This window comes from Pleurodeles waltl, chromosome 3_1 (genome assembly GCF_031143425.1).
Source record: "Pleurodeles waltl isolate 20211129_DDA chromosome 3_1, aPleWal1.hap1.20221129, whole genome shotgun sequence".
NCBI lineage: Eukaryota > Metazoa > Chordata > Amphibia > Caudata > Salamandridae > Pleurodeles > Pleurodeles waltl.
Window position 1 is genome coordinate 664,316,426 of NC_090440.1, and position 24,944 is coordinate 664,341,369.

Genomic DNA, 24,944 nt, shown 5'->3' on the forward strand with positions numbered 1-24,944 from the left:
GTGCTGAAGGAAGTCCTCAACACCAGGAGGGACACTGTGGCACAACAAGGGGCCCCTGACACTAGCCTGGACGATGAACTGCCCACCACCTCTGTTGGCGCTAGTGGACAGGAGGCACCACCACAGGACCACCACACCAGCACTCCACCCCCTGCAGAGGGAGAACCATCCTGCAAACGGTCCCTAAGATCCAGGACAAAGACAGAGAACGATGCCAAGACCCCCGCCAAGAAATGAGACCGCCCTGAATGTCATCCTTTTGTCCCACCTTGTCACCCTGTCCATCCTCAAACTGCCCCAGCTCCACTTCCTATGCCCCTTTGGACAATGCACCTGTGAAACAAATAGACTGGACTCTGCCATCGACAATCCTCCACCTTCACCCCTCACCATTTTACAACCCCCTCCAATATTGAGCACTAAAAAAAACTCCCTTAAAGCACAAAACAATCTGGAGTCGGTCTGTGATTTCCAAATAGTGTATTAGCAATTACAGTGACAACATGCTCTTCAAATTATAATGTCAACATACCTATGTCACAGAGCTCTAGTCCATGAGGAATCAAAGCAGATGTCACACAGTGGGACCCACATCTGTGAAATCGTAAGGGAAAGTGAAAACTCAGTGACCATAAACTGGGTGAAAAGTACAGACAGTAGAGAGGAAGTAGTGTTAAATTACATGTAGTAGGCAGGTTTGTCTTCTTACCTGTGTCTCACTGGAAGTATTGCAGGATAACCGAGTTCCTGTTGTCGATGTCCTCGTCTTCACTGTCCACAGGCTCCACAGCAGCCACAACACCTCCATCTGGACCATCCTCCGGCAGAAAAGGCACCTGTCGTTGCAAAGCTAAGTTGTGAAGCATACAGCAGGCCACGATGATCTGGCACACCTTCTTTGGTGAGTAGAATAGGGAACCACTTGTCATATGGAGGCACCGAAACCTGGCCTTCAGGAGGCTGAAGGTCCGCTCTATAATCCTCCTAGTTCACCCATGGGCCTCATTGTAGTGTTCCTCTGCCCTTGTCCTGGGATTCCTCACTGGGGTCAGTAGCCATGACAGGTTGGGGTAACCAGAGTCACCTGAAAAAGGCGAGGGACAACTGTTAGACACACACTAACCTGTAGGGATATCCCTAGACCCAGACAACTATTCCCACTGATTTGGTTCCAGGTGCTCACCTAATAGCCACACACGGTGCCTCTGGATTTGCCCCATCACATAAGGGTTGCTGCTATTCCGCAGGATGTAAGCGTCATGCACTGAGCCAGGGAATTTGGCATTGACATGGGAGATGTACTGGTCTGCCAAACACACCATCTGCACATTCATCGAATGATTAACCTTCCGGTTTCTGTACACCTGTTCACTCCTGCGGGGGGGGGTCCAAGGCCACATGTGTCCCATCAATGGCACCTATGATGTTGGGGATATGTCCCAGGGCATAGAAGTCACCTTTCACTGTAGGTAAATCCTCCACCTGAGGGAAAAAGATGTAGCTCCGCATGTGTTTCAGCACGGCAGACAAAACTCTGGACAACACGTTGGAAAACATAGGCTGGGACATCCCTGATGCTATGGCCACTGTTGTTTGAAAAGACCCACTTGCAAGGAAATGGAGTACTGACAGCACCTGCACTTGAGGGGGGATACCTGTGGGATGGCGGATAGCTGACATCAGGTCTGACTCAACTGGGCACACAGTTCCAGGATTGTGGCACGATCAAGCCTGTTGGTGATGATTACATGTCTTTCCTCCATTGTCGACAGGTCCACCAGCGGTCTGTACACCGGAGGATGCCGCCATCTCCTCACATGTCCCAGTGGACGGTGCCTATGAAGGACAACAGCGAGCAGAGTCAACCAACTCAGAGGTACGTACACACAGCTTACACAGAGCATGATTCATAATCCGAAATTAGCATGTATGAGTGTTGAGGCAAGGCCTAGGTATGTGTGACGCAGTTAAAAATAAAGTCATGTGGGCCCCTGAAATGGCGGATGCCTGACCTGTATAGTGGGACAGGGGGATATGAGGTAACTGTCGCGGTAGGCGGTCGAAGACCACGGCGCAATTCTGCATTGGACCCTATGGGTCCCAGGAGCCAATGATGATGTACGCCGGCGGTGACGGTACGCACCACCGTGGACGTGACTGCCATTTTCTATTTGTTCAATCACTAGATACCTGATCTTCGACAGGAGAGGACCTACACTGCAAGTAATGCTGTGACCTCAGTCTGGAAGAGACAATGGCTTGTGCGTCTGGGGAAAGGGCCCTTGCCTTCACATTGGAGGAGTTGGAGAAACTTGTGGATGGGGTCCTCCCCCAGTACACGCTACTCTACGGTCCTCCAGACAAACAGGTAAGTACACTGGGAGCATGCTGTATGGGCTATGCCTGTGTGGAGTGGGGTGGATGAAAGATGGGGGGGGGGGGATTGAGGCGTGCATGAAACGACGGTGAGTGCACGTGCCACATGGCAAGGGTAGGGATGCGGGCCAATGACTGTGGCGGTGCAGTTGGTAATAACTTCTCTTTTTCCCCTGAACAATTCCTGTAGGTCAGCGCCCACCAGAAAAAGGATATTTGGTGTGCCATCGCCAAGGAAGTCCGGATCCTGTGGGTCTATCACAGACGGAGCACCCACTGCCGTAAGAGATGGGAGGACATTCGCCGCTGGTGCAAGGAGACAGCGGAGGCCCAGCTGGGGATGGCCTCCCAACGTGGAAGGGGTGCCCGTCGCACCATGACCCCCCTGATGTTCAGGATCCTGGCGGTGGCGTACCCGGAGTTGGAGTTGGATGGGCGCTTGAGGGCATCACAGCAGCAACAAGGGGGTGAGTACACTCTCCTTCTGCTGATTCAGCACGCAGTGGAGGTGTCTGGGTGGGGGAGGTGGGCTGTGGGTTCCCCTAGGCCAGGGCGAGTGTGCTAGTTAGGTCCCCTTTTTCAGGCAGGCCCTGTGGCACCCCACTCCACCTGGGTACAGTGCCAACAGCACCTAGTCAGGCTCCTGTGGCATCCATGTGTGCAGATGTCGGCCATAGCCTTGTAGGCCATGTCCCATGGATTGCATAGTGGACCCCAAGTGCGCGGCGTAGTGCTGGGGGCTTCTGTGTCTGTCGTGTCCGCCAGCGGTAGCGGTAATGCATGCACTCAACATGTCTTTCTTCTGTCGTTCCCCCACCCTTTTTGTGGGCTCCCTGTTTTTGTGTGCATTAGCACCATCAGGCGGAGGAGCAGTGGCACCGGAGCAGGAGGGAGCTGCATCCCACATGGCCCTGGAGGGCGACACTACGGAGTCTGCTTTCACCAGTGGGACGGAGGGCGAGGGGGGCTCCAAAGCGGGGACAGGAGCTGACACCAGTGACACGGACTCGTCCTCTGATGGGAGCCCCCTTGTGGTGGCAGGCCCATCTGTGCCCCCCCCATCTACAGGTACAGCCGCCACCCCCCCCTTCCAGCACCGCCATCCCAGCAGCCCCTCAGCCTTTGCCCCGTGCCCTCTCACCCAGGAGGGTGGGCATCTCATTCGTCCCAGACACCTCAGGCCCTGCCCCAGTCACCCCTGCTGCCCTCAGTGAGGAGGCCATTGACCTCCTCAGGTCCCTCTCTGTTGGGCAGTCTACCATTTTGAATGCCATCCAGGGTGTAGAGAGGCAGTTGCAACAAACCAATGCATTCCTGGAGGGCATTCATTCTGGTCAGGCAGCACTTCAGCGAGCTTTTCAGACTCTGGCCTCAGCACTGATGGCAGCCATTGTCCCTGTCTCTCCCCCCTCCAACTTCCTCCACCCAGACCCACACCCCTGTACCTCAGCCTACCCCAAGCACACCATCAGACCAGCATGCACACACCCCAACACACAAAGGAAGCTCAGGCAAACATAAGCACCACACATCCCACAGGCACTCACGCAAACATCACACACATGCAGACAAAGCAACATCCACTGCCTCCACTGTGTCCCCCTCCTCCTCGTCTCCCTCCTCCCTCCCAGTCTTGTCTCCACTCACACCTGCATGCACTACATCTACAGCCACTACTTCCATCAGCAGCAAACACACCACCACACGCCGCTCACGTGCAGTCACCACCCCCACTACCATTCACACATCCCCTGTGTCCTCTCCCAGTGTGTCTGTGACGCCACTTCCAAAGGTACACAAACGCAGGCACCCACCCACCCACCCAACAGCCATCCACCTCACGACACCCTCCAGCGCATGCACCTTCACCCAAAGTCACCATACGTACACCTCCTACAACCACAACCTCTTCTTCCACTCCCAAACCCCCTCCAGGTACCCATCCCTGTGTTCCGAAGAAACTTTTCCTGTCCACCCTTGACCTCTTTCCCTCACCTCTCCCACCACGTCAGTCTCCTAGGGCCCGACTCTCCTGGTCCCAACCTAGCACCTCAGCCACGACATCGGCGGGATCAGTGGTGCCAGTAGTCACCGGATTCTGGAGTGCACCAGGCAGCAGGGCAGCCAGTGTGGCAAGGAGCCACAGCACAGACAGTCCCCCACCTGTCAAGCATCAAAAGTTGGCCAGTGCCCAGTGGGAGAGGGGGAAGACACCAGCCACCAAAGCCGCTCCCAGGGGTACAGGTGGGAGTGTGGAGTCAGCTGCGACACCTTCCAAGGTGGGGAAGGGGCACAAGAAACCCGGCAAGTCTGGGAAGATCGGCACGGCAGAGAAGACCGCCATCAGCCCCGCTGCCCAGGAGGCGACCGCCATCAGCCCCGCTGCCCAGGAGGCGACCGCCATCAGCCCCGCTGCCCAGGAGGCGACCGCCATCAGCCCCGCTGCCCAGGAGGCGAGCGCCATCAGCCCCGCTGCCCAGAAGGCGAGCGCCATCAGCCCCGCTGCCCAGGAGGCGAGCGCCATCAGCCCCGCTGCCCAGGAGGCGACCGCCATCAGCCCCGCTGCCCAGGAGGCGACCGCCATCAGCCCCGCTGCCCAGGAGGTGACCGCCATCAGCCCCGCTGCCCAGGAGGCGACCGCCACCAGCCCTGCTGCCCAGGAGGCGACCGCCATCGGCCCCGCAGGCCCAGACAGGACCACCAGCACCAGCCCCGCAGGCCCAGACAGGACCGCCCAGACAGGACCGCCAGAAACAGCCCCGCAGGCCCAGACAGGACCGCCAGCACCAGCCCCGCAGGCCCAGACAGGACCGCCAGCACCAGCCCCGCTGGCCCAGACAGGACCTCCAGCACCAGCCCCGCTGGCCCAGACAGGACCACCAGCACCAGCCCCGCTGGCCCAGACAGGACCGCCAGCAGCTGAGTCGCTGCCAAGGACACCGCCGCCACAAGCACCGCTGCAAAGGACACCGCCGCCACAAGCACCGCTGGCCCATGTGCGCCAAGAGCACTGACGCTACTGACTCCGCCACGAGCAGGATGAAGCACTCTGGGCACCACGCCCCCTCCAGAACCACTGGAGTATCACATCCACTACCTCTGTCCTTGGCAGGATGAAGCACTCTAGGCACAAATCCCCCTCCAGAACCAGTAGAGAAAGGCCTCCACTACCTCTGTCCTTGGCAGGATGAAGCACTCTGGGCACAAAGCCCCCTCCAGAATCAATGGAGTATCACATCCACTACCTCAGTCCATGGCAGGATGAAGCACTCTGGGCACAAAGCCCCCTCCAGAACCAGTGGAGACTGTTATCCACTTGAGAGACTGTGGCTTTGCACTCCCCAGGATTGAACAGTGGGCAAACCATCCACTGTAGAGACTTGAGAGACTATGGCTTTGCACTCCCCAGGATTGAACAGTGGGCAAACCATCCACTGTAGAGACTTGAGAGACTGTGGCTTTGCACTCCCCAGGATTGAACAGTGGGCAACCCACCCACTTGTGAGACTTGAGAGACTGTGGCTTTGCACTCCCCAGGATTGAACAGTGGGCAACCCACCCACTTGTGAGACTTGAGAGACTGTGGCTTTGCACTCCCCAGGATTGAACAGTGGGCAACCCACCCACTTGTGAGACTTGAGAGACTGTGGCTTTGCACTCCCCAGGATTGAACAGTGGGCATGGGGCCCCCTCGTGGATTTGGTGTTGTGCACTCAACCGGCTGAGGTGCCCCCCTTTCCCTTCCCCCTGAGGTCCCTGTTTTATTTCTATCTGATGCCCCTGCAGTGTTCTCTCTCATGTTCGGGTACCTTGTGTGGGCCTCGACCATGCAGCGTGGGCCCAGTGTTCCACGGACTTAAATGGAGCAATACCTGGACTTCTATTCTTGGTGTATATATTTGTTAATAGTGTATATATATTTTTGCGTACTGGATTTTAATAGATTACAATGGTTACACTCATTTCCTTTTGTCTTTGCATTCTTCCGGGGGAGGTTGAGGGGTGTAACTGTAATGTATCACCATGTACTTGTGTGGTGGGTGAGGGTGGGGGTGTTGCGTGTGTGTGTCCCTGTTTTTATCCTCCCCCCTCCCCTGTGTCGTAGGTGCAGTCCTCACCGTGGTCTTCGCCGCCGGCGTTCGTGCTCCTGGTAGAGGAGCAAGAAGATAATGGCTGGGAAAATGTGAAGCTCTGGCTCCATGGCGTCCTGGTTCCTCGTGGGGTGTGTAGAGGTGAGCGTTTTCCCTTCGAAGTCCTGTTTCCCCCGGGTTTTTGTTCGCGGTGAATCCACCCGGGAAAAGGTGGCGGATTGGTAGGTTGTGATACTGTGGGCGGTACATTGTCCTCCGCCTGTCTGTTGGCGGTGACCGCCAAGCTGTTTGTTTGTACCGCTGTGGCGGTCAGAGTGTTGAAGTGGCTGTCTTTGTTGGCGGTTTCCGCCACGGTCGTAATTCCAATTTTTTTACCGCCGGCCTGTTGGCGGTCTTACCTCCGTTTTAACACCGACCGCCAGGGTTGTAATGACCACCCATGTGTTTGCTGGGGTTGGAGGGTAGGAGCTTTTGGGTCAAGCAGTTAAAGGTTAAGTGTTTTTTATTTTTCAAAAATATGTACACATTCTTTCATATTTCCCTAAAGAATTATATAAAATATTTTAATGGTATTTTATTATTTGTAGATATTACCTAGTGCCGGGCGCAAGTAGGTAGTGCTAGTTAGGACCTACTTTCCATAGAAAAAGCATTTTTTGACTCACCTATATCTCCAGCACTGTTTTACGAATCTTCCTGAAATTTTCCAGAAAAAGTGCTTCTAAGAAAATTGTTGTGCATAGAAAGTTTCGGGGTGATCTGTCAAGCGGGGGCAGAGAAAAAGGGGGGATCAAAAAAAGTGTTTCCCATGTTAATTCCCATTGTCTCTTTATACACGCCTGCAGCCCAAACTGCTGGAGGGAATTATAGCAAATTTGGCAGAAAGGTAGCTTTTGGTTGGCAGACGAGGCTTTTGTATTTTTTATTTGGTGTAAATCCATTCAGCAGTTTAGGAGAAATTAAAGGTAATTTAAATGTGTATGTCTAGGGTGGCAACAAATTAGCGAATATTGCCGAACTCATGCAGAGATCTGACTGGCTGCAAAACTTTGAGGCTTGGATTCAGTCGAATCTCAAAATTAATGAAAAAAAGTAAAGGGGGCAGGGCACTGTTACTCTACTCCTCCACCCCCACCCCAACCCCTCGGGCTAAAAAGCATTAAAAAAAAAAAAAAAAAACAATCATGGCCAAAATCGCTACTATTTGCAAATTCAACTGTTTTTTTTTCTGCACCCCCCGGGGGACCACCACTGCCCCGGGGCTTAAATGTAATTGTATGTGGGCGGGAGGGGCAATGCGGCTCCCCGCACCCTGCGGGCCACCACTTCCCTGGGGCAAAATACTCATAGAAAAATAGAGGGAGTCCTGCAGACCGCCAGGGCCCTGGGATCCGCCACCTTCCCTGGGGATAGTAAATGAAATTGAGAGGGGGGCACGTGGCCACCCTCGTGGATCCATAGATGGCCCTGGGGACAGCCACCCCCCAGGGCCGGCTCCTGCCACTCCTGCCACCTCTTGTGCACCCTTGGAAGGTAGCTGTTTGTTTTTGCCTGGTAGGAGCTGACAGCCCCCACTAAGCAAAAGCAAACATAACACCGCTTTCAGCAAGCGGGACCTGTCGGATAGCTCTGCATTTTGAAAGCAGTGTTTTCATTTGTTTCCCTGTACGCAAACATCCGTGCAGGCAAAGAGATGAAAACGATTGCTCCCACAGGCTAAGGGGAGCCGGCTAGGACTGCGTGGGCCTACAGCACCCCCACACTATCTTGTCAGCACACATCTTGCTTGTGTGCCGCTTTGAAGTCATTCTATTAAGAGACCATTACAATTACAATAGCAATGGTCTCTCCACAGAATGACTTCAAAGTGGCATACAAGCAAGATGTTTAGTACGCATGTTATAGTTAAATTGTGATGCATAGCAGAATCGACTCTGGCCCACTGGTAAAGCTCTTGGACTGTTTCTCATGGCAGTATATCAGTTTATTTACTAGTGTTTTAAATGGTAAACATTCCTTCGATGAAACATTGAAGTCCTTTTACCAGTAAAATCTTTGGGTTGTATGTCAGACATGTCTGGAGACTGCATAATCAGGAATAACCTATGGTGTAGTGGTTAAGGTCTTTGACACTCACAATGAAGGTTGAGGGTTCTAGTAGAGGTGTGTCTGTGGTCATTTCCCTGCTTGAATTTCTTTTAAACTTCAGATGTTAAAGGTACATACTGAAAGGTGATCTCACTCTTTTTAATTGACAAATACATTGTTCTTTTCAATTTGTCCAAAAATATTTCATTCTAAGTATAGCATTCATCAAAGTCTAGAAATCTCTCTCTCTCAATTTCTCTGTGTCAAAGACTTCCTCTAAAATTCATTCTCTCTCTCAATTTCTCACTTTCTTTCTGTCTCGCTCTTCCATCCCAAAAAGGGATGGAAGGGAGAGAGAGAGAGATTATAATTGCAATTGTCTCTCTAGAAAATGACTTCTATGTGTCACACTGGCAAGATGTTTCGTTTGAATGTTATAGCTATGTTTTGATGCAGAGTACAGCACAGCCACTTGTGGCCTACTGGTAAAGCTCTTGGACTAACACTCACTAGGTTGAAGGTTCAAGTCCTCCTATCTCATGGTGGTGTGTCTGTTTACTTATTAGTATTTTGAATGTTAAACATTCCTTGTGATGGATCATTAAAGTTTTTTTCCTAGCAAAATCTTTGGGTTGCAGCCAACCCCCTATAACCACCCAACCGCATGCCAGGCTCTGCGGCCAAACCCCACCGTGCACGGCCCAAGGCTGTGAGTAGCCAGGTACTGAGGCCAATCACCGCCACGCATGGCTGAAGGCCATGCATGGTGCTGTGTTGGGTGGTTAAAGGTTGTTGGCGGCAGGCCAGGCCCTGCAACCAACCCCCACCGTGCAGGGCCAAAGTCCGTGCGTGTCACTGGGTTAGTTGGTTGTAGGGGGTTGGCTGCAGGGCCTGCTAGGCCCTGCTGCCAACTTCCACCACACATGGCTGAAGTCCATGCGCGGCAGTGGTTGGATTAACATATAATAATTAACACCACTTTACGTTACAAAAACATAGAAATTCACAGAAAAAGCCCAAGATTACAGGGACGTTACCGTTAGGAAATGGAATTTCATAAAAAACATAGAAATTCACTTAAAAAAAAGTTAGAGGGACTTTATAGTTAGGCTCATATTTTAAATGTAAAAAAACACAGAAATTAACTATAAGTCGTGCCCAAAGGTAACTGTAACTTGCGCTCTCGCCATGCACTGCTAATTACCCCAGATATTACAGCACTCATGAGATCTTTTATAACATCACTGATAATATCACTTCAATATTTGCTGTAAAATTATTCATTAAAAAACTGTGAATGTCGAGGGCACAAGTTACTTACCTTGGGGAATGAGTTATAGTTACTTATCATTACTCCAACTACAACTGCTAAATTTCTATGGTTTTGTACATTTAAAATGTGAGCTTATAATGTCCCTCTAACCTTCATTTGTTTGAACTGGCAGTAGAAAAGTCCCTTACTATCCCTTGCCATGGACCTTCACTGGGGGCCTGGCTCACAGTAGACCCCTCCATTAGCAGACCACAACTACCAAGGGCACATAACATCCAAAGCCAAAGAGCCAGGACAAGTGTTTAGGTAGGCAACCAGTGGTGCCCATACGCCTTTGGATCTCTTTTGGGGAGGCATAGAATCCCAGTACTCCTCTAGCAGGTCATGACAGTACATAGCATCCAGTAGCCAGCATCGAGACATAGACACCAGTCCTCACCCCCGATGCAGGGCAAGCTGCCTCTTAGCAAGGGTAAGAAGCATGGCCATGAGTCGTCGTATGCCCTTTGGGACCTCCTGCACAGACCTCAGTAAAACAACGAACGGGGTGTTATTGATTTGATAGTCAGTAATGGCGTTCACAATTTCCAGCATAGAGTCCCATCAGGTCGCCACGCCAAGACATCGCCACACCAGGTGCAGGAAGTTTGCATCCAGCACCCCACATCCCACAGACCTAGCCTCCTCCAAGAGGCCCATCCTACGGTACGCAGAGGAAGAGAGATACTGGCCCTCATTATGTACTTGGCGGTGTGGGCCGCCATGCCGGCGGTGGCGGTAAATCCCGCCATCCGGCATGGTGGCCCACACTGCCACATAATGAACCCAGGGAGGGCCGCCTATGGCGGCCTTCGCCCACCGCCAGGCTGCCTCCGACAGGCATCATTATCTGACAGGGCCGCGCTGCTGCCCCTCGGATAATGAGCCCAAATCCCCCCGGCTGGTGGAAGGGGTGCTCCGGGGCCCCCCTGGGGGCCCATGCACTTGGCATGGGCAGTGCAGGGGCCCCTGAGCAGGGCCCCGTCGCGCAGGTGACTGCCCGATTTACGGGCAGTGATCTGCGCGACGGGTGCAGCTGCACCCGCCGCACAGAGGCATTGACGGAGGCTCCATGTGGAGCCGCCGGCAATGTCCCAGCCAGGCATTCTGCTGGGCAGGCAGGCAGAAACAATGTTTCTGTCCACCAGCCCGGCAGAATGTCAATTATACGGCCAGCTGGGTTCCAGGGGGCTGGCGGTCACTGGAAAGACCGCCAGCATGAACACGGCGGTGTAAACCGCCATGTTCAGAATGACCCCCACAGTCTGTGGCCAAACTTGTGAATCATGTGCAGTCTATAGTTTGATGGACAAAATACTTGTTAGCGTACCACAGTGTACCCACTGCTTCTCTGTTAACTCCACACCCAAGTCCCGCTGCCAACGAGCCTGAGTCGTCGGGATACAAAGCGGCGCACTTTCTGCTGCATGGAGGAGTATAACCTAGTAATGAGTTTCCTTGAGGAGCTGGCATCCAATAGAAGTTCAAGTGCCTGGAGCTCCGGTGGGGGAGCAGGGAACATTGAAAACAATTCCCATCCAGTAGCATGGAGTCTGTGTAACAAAAAGGTGTTCAAAGGAGTACTACTCGGGTCAGCCTGGATATCATGAATAGTGAAAAGATGCACCCAGGAAACAGTCGCCCCACTGTTGTCAGCTGTAGTAGTTTAAGCCCAACACATACCTCAAGGTCCAGTGTAAATGGCAAAGCAGGGTTTCGTATGGTGGGGAGTGAGATTACATAGAGGGTTGTCAGGCCGCTCGTCGTCTGAGGCAGTGCCAAGTCCAGACAGTACAGAGGACAGTGTCCACCTCAGCCCTGGGCCTTTTAGGTGGGAGACGTACCGCTGTTGTCAATGGACAGGGTGCCATGTAATGTAACTCACCCACATAAGGCTGGAAAGGAGAAGGATGGTGCCAACAGTATGCAAACTGGGCCTCAGCGCAAACAGAGTATAGCTCTATATCAGGTGCACAAAGCCACCTTCACCCCCCTACTCCCACCACCTCCCCCCAGGCAAATCTGGGCTGTCGATAATCAATGGAAGTAAAGGTGGCATGAAGAAAGATAAAAGAAGCACTTGGTTAGTGGAATGCTTACAAACTGATAGAGGCACTAGGCGCAACCACCATCTTGGCGATCACAATTCTACCTGCCATAGAGAGCAGCAACTTATTACAGAATGGCACTTCCAGGCAGAGAAACATTTTCCCATAACTTTCACACCAATCTTCGTCCAGGTTCATACTAATCCATATGCCTAAGTACAGCGGTGGCCATTGCCAGTTACGCTGCCGGGTGCCGCCTTATTGCTTCTCCACTTCCCTTCGCACCCAATTCAAGAACTTCTCTCATGCTGTAAGACAGCATGACAGAAGCGCGAGGATTGGTCTGAGCGGGCTAAAATGCTGCTCAGGGAGGGAGTGGGAGTCTTAGCTCAGGTGGAGAGTTCAAAGTGCACATGTCAGTTTGGCCCGCCAACCGGCCAAATGACATGCGCATTCAAAACGCACCACCACTACTCCTCCCTGGTGACGTGGGGGTTGCTGGCCCCACCCTCGTTAAGCAGAAAAATGAAAAGATAATGAAGTACTTTTATTAGCATTTTATTTTCTGCCCTTCAGCAGTGGGGCGATGCTCCCCGCCACAGCGGAGGGGCTGCCCCTGCCTAAGTATTTAACAGCTGCTGTATTTACATTTTTATATTTAAGAATGTAAGTTAATTCCTTTAAAGTCAGTATGCTGTAAAAGAAAAACAATATTCTTACCTGTTTTTCCTTGATATTCTGTTACACAATCTTTTTTAACTATATTTTTGTCACTTCCATTTTAAGTATACAAAGTCAATATTTTTGATATTTTGAGTATGATATTATTGACAGTACTTGCATTACTCAATAGTTCTTTAAACAAAATTTGTCATACAGTCCAAAAAATTAAATGGTAAAAAGCAAGTGATGGAGGCTGGGAAGAGCCAAAACAATAGGAAGACCATGTTATCAATAAAAGGGAGAAGGCACCAAAAAGAGGGGGGTCTTGGGCATTACCACCTTGCAAAACAGACTTCCCACACACACACAAAACATAGATATTTGTCAGTATACAAACTATTTTTCTGTATACAAAATTAGTATGTTACATAAACAATGTGTCCTACATATCGTTCACAAAAATATCGACCCACTTGGTGTAAAATTTCACATTATTACCTTCAACAGGGTGATATTTTTGTAAATGTTATCTAGGACACAATACTAATGTCAGATGACAGTCTGACAAGGATATTCTGATGCAGTACAAACAAAAGTTTTCTTTAGGTCTGTCGAGGTCACATCTTAGGGCCAGATGTAGGAAGGTTCCCTTTTGCGAGTTGCAAATTGCGAGTCCCAGCGACTCGCAATTTGCAACTCGCAAAAGGAAATGCAGAAAGGTGTCTCAGACACCTTCTGCGACTCGCTATGGGGTCGCAAAGACCCACCTCATAAATATTTATGAGGTGGGTCGCAGTTTGCGACCCCAAAGCGAGTCTAGGCACTCACGGGGATGGTGGCCTGCTGGAGACAGCAGACCACCATGTCCGTGACTGATTTTAAATAAAGCAGTTTTTTTTTTTTTCTCTTTGCAGCCCGTTTTCCTTAAAGGAAAACGAGCTGCAAATAGAAAAAATACTGAAACCTTTTTGTTTCTTTTTTTTTCAGAGCAGGCAGTGGTCCTATTGACCACTGCCTGCTCTGAAAAAATATTTTTGTGAGCATTCACAAAGGGGAAGGGGTCCCATGGGGACCCCTTCCCTTTTGCGAATGAGTTACCATCCACTTCAAGTGGATGGTAACTGCGAGTTGATTTGCGACCGCTTTCGCGGTCACAAATCAACTCTACATCGTGATGCGGTCGCAAATAGGAAGGGAACACCCCTTCCTATTTGCGAGTCGGCATCACATTTTGCGAGTCGGTACCGACTCGCAAAATGTGATTCTGCATTGCGTAAGGGCTTTTGCGCCTCGCAAACGGCGTTTTTCGCCGTTTGAGAGTCGCAAAAGCCTTCCTACATCTGGCCCCAAGTCCCTACTAGCAGGATGCCTTCCAGTACACACCTTTGGCAGTTTGATTGTACATACTCACATGAGGGTAGAGTGGAAAATGGAGGTTCTTCCTGAGTTGCCTTACTGCTCCACCGCACCAGTCTTCAAAGACATGGAGGTTCACCAAGCCCTTATGCTTCATGGCCATGCCAGCAACAGAAAGGGAAAGAACAAGGAAAGACTGTCACAGGTTTATACTTCCAGGACCCATAGGAGTATACGGAGAGAGGTGAAAAATACAGTGCAGGGACATGGCCTCTCAATCACTAAGCCAACACATCTATGAGCCAGTACTGCACATCATCCCACCACAGCATATTATGTTCCTCATAAGAACGGCTGCATGAGTTCATCACATAAACACAAAAATAGCCACTGCAGGGCACGCCAGCATTGATCCGTGCATCAGCTTCACAAAACCATTACTCTTTCCACAACGGGCAAAAGGGGTTGCCATAAAGAATCAGAATCGTGCACTACTTCATGCCTAGGCAAAATCCTTTTATTAAGAAGGTTACTTTTAGAAATGTATTGGTGGCATTTTGTATTAGAAATGTACCAATACATATTCCAGTTAGTGTTGTGCAAAATATACACCAATATGATGACAAAAGCAAGGTGCTGAGGGAATTGCACACAGCAGCCTAGGGGCTGAAAAGTTTTGAAGCAATGACTCTTCTCTAGAGACCACTCAACAGCAGCTGAGAGCAGAGCCAGTAGATTTCTCAGTATCTCTGCCATGTCATCCTTTGTTCTCGTCTGAGTCCTTACAGTGTTAATCCCAGCCCCCTGATAAACCTCTGTAAAAAAATTGTTGTCCAGCGTGGGTAGACATTGCTGATCCGGGCCGAATTTTTCTGAATGACATTTTTAAAAATGGCGAATACATTGCAGTGATAACACAATATTTCAGGAACCATGAGACCTATATACTACATTTTTGTGCCAAAACGTAGGTGTTGGGGGCCCGAAAATAACTCCTCAAATCAACCCTTCCGCCATTTTCCAAATTGGCGACTTTAATAGAGGAATAAGAGACATATTTATTAATGAAACAAATAATAATGTGTTTAAATCATTTTATGTATACACCAATGTTTATGATCTGAATATGAAAAAAGAATGTTTATCACTCCTGTTTAACCTCTTGCGTGCCTTGGACGAGGTCACCTGGTCCAAGGCACCGGTTCCCGGGTGCCTTGGACGAGGTCACCTCGTCCTACACCCGGGAACTGGGGGGAGCGCTAGAGCTCCCCACCCACCCCCCCAAGGCAGGTATGGAAGGGAAAGCCCTACCTCTTCCACCCCCAACCCCCCCTGTCCCCCCTGTGACAATCACAGAGGGCCTCCTCCCATCGCGTTGGAAGCTCAGCTTCCAGCGCGATCGAAAGAGAAATGCAAAGCATTTCTCTTTCGATCACGTGGGGGAGGCCCAGAGAGGCTTCAAAGGGAAGGAAAGGAATTTCCTTCCCTTTGAAGTCTCTCTGAGCATTTCAAAAGCCGGATTGCTTGCAATCCGGCTTTTGAAACGCCCACTAGACACCAGGGATTTTTTTTTTATGAAAGTGGCATAATGGAGCGACCCCTTGGGCAAGGGGGGCATTTTTTTGGAAGGCCTTTTCTGCCCCCCCACCCCCTCCCGGGGGCAGAAACCACTAGGCACCAGGGATCTTTATTTTTTTTTTCTTTTTTTTTTTTTTTTTTTTGGAGGTGGGGAGCGACCCCTTAGGCAAGGGTCGCCCCCCTAGGGGGCAAATTATATTTAGGCCATTTCTGCCCCCCTTGGGGGCAGATTGGCCTATTTTTATGAGGCCGATCTGCCCCTAAGGGGGCAGCAACCACTAGGCACCGGGGATTTTTTTTTTTTTGCACCAATGTCACGCAAGGGGAGCGACCCCGTAGGCAAGGGTCGCTCCCGGGGAGGAGTTGGGGGGGTGAGGAGGCAAATTTATTTTAGGCCATTTCTGCCCCCCCCCCCCCGGGCCGGCTGAGCTAGAGGCCAAAATCCACAGGTAGGCACTTTGCAAAAAACACCTCTGTTTTCTGTGAAAAAATGTGATGTGTCCACGTTGAGTTTTGGGCCATTTCCTTTTGTGGGCGCTAGGCCTACCCATACAAGTGAGGTACCATTTTTATCGGGAGACTTGGGGGAACGCTGGGTGGAAGGACATTTGTGGCTCCTCTCAGATTCCAGAACTTTCTGTCACTGAAATGAGAGGAAAAAGTGTTTTTTTTTGGCCAAATTTTGATGTTTGCAAAGGATTCTGGGTAACAGAACCTGGTCAGAGCCCCACAAGTCACCCCATCTTGGATTCCCCTGGGTTTCTAGTTTTCAAAAATGCACTGGTTTGCTAGGTATCCTCAGGTGCCGGCTGAGCTAGAGGCCAAAATCCACAGGTAGGCACTGCTTTCTATGAAAAAATGTGATGTGTCCATGTTGTGTTTTGGGGCATTTCCTGTTGCGGGCGCTAGGCCTACCCACACAAGTGAGGTATCATTTTTATCGGGAGACTTGGGGGAACGCTGGGTGGAAGGAAATTTGTGGCTCCTCTCAGATTCCAGAACTTTCTGTCACTGAAATGTGAGGAAAATGTGTTTTTTTAGCCAAATTTTGAGGTTTGCAAAGGATTCTGGGTAACAGAACCTAGTCAGAGCCCCACAAGTCACCCCATCTTGGATTCCCCTAGGTCTCTAGTTTTTAAAAATGCACAGGTTTGGTAGGTTTCCCTAGGTGCCGGCTGAGCTAGAGGCCAAAATCTACAGGTAGGCACTTTGCAAAAAATACCTCTGTTTTCTGTCAAAAATTGTGATGTGTCCACGTTGTGTTTAGGGGCATTTCCTGTCGCGGGCGCTAGGCCTACCCACACAAGTGAGGTATCATTTTTATCGGGAGACTTGGGGGAACGCTGGGTGGAAGGAAATTTGTGGCTCCTCTCAGATTCCAGAACTTTATGTCACCAAAATGTGAGGAAAATGTGTTTTTTTAGCCAAATTTTGAGGTTTGCAAAGGATTCTGGGTAACAGAACCTGGTCAGAGCCCCACAAGTCACCCCATCTTGGATTCCCCTAGGTCTCTAGTTTTAAAAAATGCACAGGTTTGTAGGTTTCCCTAGGTGCCGGCTGAGCTAGAGGCCAAAATCTACAGGTAGGCACTTTGCAAAAAACACCTCTGTTTTCTTTAAAAAAAATGTGATGTGTCCACGTTGTGTTTTGGGGCATTTCCTGTCGCGGGCGCTAGGCCTACCCACACAAGTGAGGTATCATTTTTATCGGGAGACTTAGGGGAACATAGAATAGCAAAACAAGTGTTATTGCCCCTTGTCTTTCCCTACATTTTTTCCTTCCAAATATAAGAGAGTGTGTAAAAAAGACGTCTATTTGAGAAATGCCCTGTAATTCACATGCTAGTATGGTCACCCCAGAATTCAGAGATGTGCAAATAACCACTGCTCCTCAACACCTTATCTTGTGCCCATTTTGGAAATACAAAGGTTTTATTGATAGCTATTTTTCACTCTTTATATTTCAGCAAATGAATTGCTGTATACCCGCTATAGAATGAAAACGCACTGCAGGGTGCAGCTCATTTATTGGCTCTGGGTGCCTAGGGTTCTTGATGAACCTACAAGCCCTATATATCCCCGCAACCAGAGGAGTCCAGCAGACGTAACGGTATATTGCTTTCGAAAATCTGACATTGCAGGAAAAAGTTACAGAGTATAACGTAGAGAAAAATTGCTGTTTTTTTCACCTCAATTTCAATATTTTTCTTTTTCAGTTGTTATTTTCTGTAGGAAACCCTTGGAGGATCTACACAAATGACCCTTTGCTGAATTCAGAATTGTGTCTACTTTTCAGACATGTTTAGGTTTCTGGGATCCAGCATTGGTTTCACGCCCATTTCTGTCACTGACTGGAAGGAGGCTGAAAGCACAAAAAATCGTAAAAATGGGGTATGTCCCAGTAAAATGCCAAATTTGTGTTGAAAATTTGGGTTTTCTGATTCAAGTCTGCCTGTTCCTGAAAGCTGGTGATTTTAGCACCGCAAACCCTTTGTTGATGCCATTTTCAAGGAAAAAACCACAAGCCTTCTTCTGCAGCCACTTTTTCCAATTATTTTTAAAAAAACGAAATCTTCACTATATTTTGGCTAATTTCTTGGCCTCCTTCATGGGGAACCCACAAAGTCTGGGTACCTCTAGAATCCCTAGGATGTTGGAAAAAAAGGACGCAAATTTGGCTTGGCTAGCTTATGTGGACAAAAAGTTATGAGGGCCTAAGCGCGAACTGCCCCAAATAGCCAAAAAAAGGCCTGGCACAGGAGGGAGAAAAGGCCTGGCAGCGAACGGGTTAAGACACATTTTCATAGTTCATTTTTTGTTGTTGTTGCAATCACTTGTGGTACATTTGCAGAATATTGCTTTGCTCGTGTTTACAAATTTGAATCAATGGAAAACCTGAAACAAAAACAATATTAAAATGAATTACCAATATGATGGCTAAAACACATCATTATAAAGGCGCAGAAGGGTTTCTCTGAGGGGTTATTTTCCATCTGTATAAGACTACTTGAAAAAAACCTATACTTTGACACCAAAATTAAGTATATAGGTCTCATGGTTCCTGAAATATTACATCATCACTGCAACACATCCACCATTTTAAAAAATGTCGACCAGAAAAAAATCAACCCCGATTAGCACTGTCGACCCAAGCTTAATTACTTCCCTAATGATACAAATACACAAATCAAAAATGAAAATCTCTGGACATCATTTTTTTTTTTATAGAGCTATTTTAAGGGGCCAGGACTATGTGAGGTGTGAGGGAGATTCATGCTCGGAGAAACAGCCAACTGAGCTCGTCCATTAAATATAAAAACAAAAACACTCAAAACGACCCCAAGAACATAATGGCTGACATTTCATGATGAGGGGTCCTGTTGAGTGTGTGGTTCATCAAGAAATCCCATTTGTTAGGTAACTTTAATTAGACTGTGCGGGAATCTGCTCTGTGTCTAACCTAGCGTCTTTATTTGTACCTTCTCTAATGCATATGCTGCTGTGCCTGGGATACGCTGTTGAGGCATTCTGCTGTGATATCCAGAAACAAATCAGGTTTCTTTATTCTTTGTCATGATCGCCTGGCTATGCAGACAGAGACTTGGTTTCTTCATGGTGTGCTGGCTGTGATACATAGGATCTAGGACTACTCTAGTTGCACTCTGCAAGTTGAGAACTGTTTACCAATCCATGGCCATACCTTAGTACCACTTTTTAGGACTGTGTAAGGCCCCCTAGTGACCATGGTGCCCATTTATGCCCTCTTTCATTTCAGATCGCATTTTTATTGACATTGTATATATTAGTTACGAATTGCATTGGCCACGAATACCAGATTCAGAGATATGTTTTGAAACAATCAGGTGGAATAAAAAGCATGTACCAGCATGGATGAAATTAGCAAATGAAACGGGATGGAAAACTCACCCTCAATTGAGGAAAGACGTACAACAATCACAGGCCAAAATCCTAATGCTAGGTTGACTGTGTGGTTCCTCAAGGTGTGGTGACACAGTGCATCAAACAATTAAACTAAGAAAAGAGGAACAGTTGAGAAACTAAAAAATAAGGGGTCAGAGAGTGAGGCAATGAAGGGGGGAAGAACCCGGGTCCTATTGCACTGGGAGCAATCGAGAAGTGGGATATGTTGGGGGAAGCCTGAGAGGTATGGCAGTATACTGAAAGGGGAATGAGTAGCTGTACTCATAAGAGGACGGCAATGTGGTCACAGAAAGGAGGAGAGGTGTTCAGGATGCAGAGTCTTTGTCACCTGGTGCATCTTTCCCCCTCTTAACCCGGTCCTATTCACCTAGATTATTGCATCCACAGGGTCAAAGGATACATAGAGCCCATGACAAACTGTACGTTTAAGTTACTTTAACAAAAGGGTAATAGTGAATTTACTGTGCAATTTCAATTCACCCCCTCCATCTACAATCTCGGTAGGACCCATTTTAAGGGTTTGGGGCATCTGTGCATATCCTCTATTGCTGTATTGCCATTAGAAACCCTGCTGCAAAGATCAATTTCTCCCCCTTTATCAGAGACTATTATGGAGCAACCCTTACTTATTATGCTCCTTATAGATTGTCTGCGGTGGGTGAAGATGATTACAATGCCTCACCAACTATCTCATTCCTCCACACTCAAACAACCCTCGAAGACAGATTTGCTTATTCTCTACACTGCAGGTTAGTGATGGTGACCCATTTTTACTAGCTACCCTGCTGTACATTTTGGAATCAGAATAATTTTCACCCAAAAGTTGCAAATTTATTAATGATTAATGGTTATTTGTTGGTTGCAGGTGCCTGTGCTTTTAGTCATGTTTCTCTTGCCTTCCCGTTATTTGCGTAATTATCATTGCCAATAACAGCAGCCAGCTGATATTCTGCATCTGCAGAAGGGAATACCATTTCCTGCTCTCTTGAGGCTGAGACAGAAGTAAACTAGTTCCTCAGAGATTCCCAAATAAACCAAAGGGTTCCCTGGAGACTACTAATTAATATTGGAGCAGGATAGGGAAAGCAGAACATACGAAAAGCAAACAAAAACCACCTCCAACTAAGGCTCCAACTAGCGAATCCTTTTCAAAATCATTTTTTTGTATAATAACATAACCTGAAAGCATTACTTCACTTGGGTATTATTTTCCTTTACTCCAACACCACAAAACCATATTTGTTATAAATGGTTCAGTACTGAATGATCCACCAACAGAAAACCTCACTCCCACAAAAATATATTTTTTTAAATCACATTCATATTCACATTCATAGTTTTCAAACATACCAACCATACCTCATACACTGCTAATGCCACATATTACAATGCCTCACCTGACATTTAGGCTAACAAACGTAAACAGAGAATATTCACAATTGACATTTAGAATAATTTACTACATTCATGGTATTCGTTTATAACATAATCACATGGTTGAACAACTACATCATCTTACTTCAGATCAAATAACGTGATCCTTTACATACTCCTGCAAATCAACCCCCCTGTTCAGACTAGTTTTCCTAAGACCATTGCAATCCGTTGATTGTATTTGTATTATGTTGTTGCGTTTGCGTATAGGATCATGTTATTGAATCATAGATGTGATGCTCAGGGTAGGAAATGGCCTCCTCCTTGGCTAAGCACTAAATGTAGCACAGCGAGGCCTAGGGTAGGGCCCTTGGGAAGGGTGGTCAGCGCTTTGTTTTTGGCAGGTTTGGTCTGTCCACACAAAGGCACTGCAAGACACCCAGTTTAGCACTTTTAACCCTTTCAAAGGACAAGCAACTCTCTTTCAGCCCTTGATAAGCTGTAAAAAGAGATGTTGGTTATTGCTAGAAGGGAGGCCTGCAGCACAGAAAAGATCCTGCACAAAACAGCTTCAGGAAAAACTTCAACTATTGGGATGCAAACAGCCATGAATGAGACCCAGGTTCGGGACGTGTCTTGGAAGTATGGCCTTGGTGCCTATTTCTTCTATTAAGGCTGTTTGAAAGTGCTGTCACATTGTTAAATAACTTGGCAGAGGACTGAGAACATATTATTTGCCCAGAATCTAATAGTTGGTTAAATTAATAAAGCCAAGACTGCAGTCCCCTGCTACTTGGTGCAAAGGTTTCACACAGGGCAACTAAATTATGCAACAAGAAAAGGCAAATTGTACGATGTAGTGCAGCACATTTTGTAATAGTACAAATTATTTTGTTATTTTTACATTTGTTAGCACTGTCTGGGCATAGGGTGTCCCTCTTTCGTACCAGTTCAACTCCCCTATATAGCAATAAGCTACAGAAAGGTGACCAGTCAACCTTTTAAAAGGACATTTCACTGCAAAACACTTGTCACTGTGTTTTTAGTAACTTTTGTGCTGTTTGAGAAGGAAACAATTTGTTTTGGTTAAAATTATGCAGCAGATGATGGATTATGTGGCAAATGCAGCAAATCCATAATTTTACAAAAAACACCACAGCTCACAATCGCATAATTCCAGTAGCTCTGGCTATACATTTACCACTGGATTGCATTTAGGAGAATACACCCTGCGACTGGGCAGTTCTCCCCTTCCAGGTAATATTTAGCCTATTTTGTAATCATACGCTTGCTAGAAGTTTTTTACATGGAATCAAAATACTACAAATCTTGTCAAAGAAGCAATAGGTTCAGAAAGTGAGTGCCTAAGAGGACACAATTCGGCCACATGGGAGGCTGGGATTAAATGACCGTGTCTCCTGGTTCCACATTTCTAACTAGTATACTAGAGCACAACTGGGGTGTCAGTGATTCCTATGGCAAGGCCAAGGAGCCGACCTTCCCAAAGAAACGTCACTCTTGTCATAGTGTTTATTTTCATTATATTTAGGTGAACTGGTAAACCTGAGATTAGATGCCACATATTCTAGTTCCATGGCTGAAACATGCCTAGTGGACAAGGCCTTGTGGCAGTGGGAATTTACTGGACAGTATGCATGGTAGATACCAATACATACTATTGGTGTTTCAAAACTTAAGAATTTCATCCCATGTGCATACCAGAGCCCATTCTCTAAAATGTTCACTCAAAATTTGCAATAACAAGCAGTAAAAGGTTACTCCAAGAGTTGGTAAAGGGATTAGAACTCAAATATAGTATGAATAGCAATCACCATCAATAAATTCAATCTAGAGCCAAGTTATTTTAAGATGGCCTGTGTCATAGGCAGGGATTTAAAATTAAGTCCCAAAAATGTTCTAGGTGACTAGCAGCTCCTCTGTTCCCCAAGACATTCCTGGTGTCTCTGCACGTGTAATGTATCTCTAATGGCATGAAGTGTCCTGTGAAATGATAATGGAAAGTTGGCCACCCTACTTGGGTCTCACAGCGCTAAACCATGGCTGTGAGATCCAGGGGATGGGGCCCATCTCTCCTAGGCGTCATAGTGATGGGCTATGTTCGTATGACCCAGCACTGGGTATTCTCCCCTGGGCCTTGCAGCACTAGACTACAACAGTGAAGCCCAGGGGATGGTCTCACAGTGCCGGACCATGGTTGGGGGCCTGGCGGAGTGGGCCCACATCCCTTGGGTCCAACACACTTAAACATAGTTGTGCGGCCCAGGGGAAAAAGCCTACCCACTCCCCTAGTGTTCGCAGCTCTGAATCGTCCAGGGGAAGGAACCCCCTTCAACTAGACTTGTAGCACCATACCATTGCTGTCAGACTGGAGGAAGAGGGCCTCGCAAATCTAGACCATGGTTGCGAGGTCCAGGGTGGTAGGATCCCCTACCTTAGGCCTCACAGGCATAGTCCAGTGCTGCAAGACCAAAGAAAGGTGGCTCTCTCACCTACACCTGGCACCAGGCCTGGGGAATTAGGTGCCCAATGTACCCAAATTATGACGGTATTTTACTGTGTAGGCAGTGGACAAGGATGAAGGGACGCTTTCCTTTGCTCCAGGGCCCATGGCCCCATTGCTATGCTACTTGCCTCTGTTTCATGTGCATAAAAGACATGTTTCAACACTGTGGGGCTGAGAACAGCCTCTCCCCAGGCCTTGCATGGTTGGATGGGCAGGGTTAGGAGTACCCATCCATGAGCTTTGCAACAATTGGCCTTGGTTGAGAGACCTTGGGGGGAGCCCTTGCATCAGTGTAGCTATCAGTAGTGCAGCAAGTGCAGAAGCACAACAGCACATGGATGGTAGGGACCCAGTGTCCCCACATTATGAACATGTTTTACTGTCCAGGATCATTCACTTGCATCAGGGTTCATGCTGTCATTACTATCCCACTGTGCCCTTCTCCCATGCACCTTGGAGCCGTGATCCAGAGCTGCAAGGACCAGGAAAAAGCCTACCCTCTCCTAGGCTTTATAGCAGTGGTCCAGTGATGAGGTCCAAGGAAGAACGCATTCTGCTCTGGGCCTCCTAGCACTAGTCCATAACTCTGAGGGTCGAAGCTATCAATAGCATAACAAGTGCAGTGGCACTGTGACTTTGTGGGGCTATGGACCCTATGCATCCAAATTATAGCTATACCCTGGCCTTACAGTGCTGGGCCACAGGTTTGGGGTCCAGTCGGGCCCTTCTCCCTTTGGCCTCTCAGTCTTGGTCAACCAGTGTGAGGCTCAGAGAAGGGGGCCATTTGATTACTTCCAAAGTTCTAGGAATACTTTTTTAAAGTCACTTTTCTATATCCAAACCGGCGTTAATGTCCCAAGATCCCAGTCCACCTGTGCACATTGCTGATGCCACATTATAGAGTGACTCACTGTCGCAGTGTTTTCATTCACTAAAAACGCAGTACTGTTTAAAGCCTGCTTTTTGTCTCTGGTCCCACAGGGATAATAAATGCTTCTCCTAGTCAGGTCCTGGTGCCTACTGAGATTGATTGAGGCTACCCCTAATTTCAGGATCTCTGTTCCACACAATTTGTCTTTATATTCTGCACCCTTCCAATTTGAGAGGTTTTACTTTGTTGATGAGGCAAGATTTTTTTCTTTTATATAATTATATACCAAGAAGTTATGTTGAGAGTTTTGCTCTTTTGCTCTGTATTAGACATGACAATACTGGCCATAGTTGGACAATACTGGCTAGGCACAATCCTAGCAGCTTGTTTTCATCAGTGGGCCTCGCTGCCAATGTTCAGAACTGTGACACCCAAGGAAATGGACCAGTTAGTGAGCCAGGTTTGCAGTGTAATTTATATACAATTGGGACATGAGCTTTGTGAGAACTGGGAGAAATCATTGCATGCAAGTGTAAGGAGTTGTATCTCAGAGCTGTTAATTGAATCTGCCTCACGCTTATTTAGAAAAGGAACTGTACTCTGGCACCATGTAAGTGTATACCAACATCAGAACTTCTTAAGGCTTCAGAGGGCGTTGATGGGGGTCTTGTAGCCATAGCTTAGTGCACATTACATTAACCCCTTTTAGCCGACATATGATG

General features: G+C 48.1%; 1 protein-coding gene across 2 annotated transcripts in view; it reads right to left on the minus strand.

The window, feature by feature from the left end:
• Positions 1 to 24,944, minus strand: part of B4GALNT4 (beta-1,4-N-acetyl-galactosaminyltransferase 4) — a 701,168-nt gene that overhangs the window by 324,571 nt on the left and 351,653 nt on the right. For both annotated transcript variants that reach the window (XM_069223201.1, XM_069223202.1), the window contains exon 4: positions 13,990 to 14,085. In XM_069223201.1, the coding sequence (XP_069079302.1) occupies positions 13,990 to 14,085 (96 nt within the window). The remainder of the gene's footprint in view (positions 1 to 13,989; positions 14,086 to 24,944) is intronic.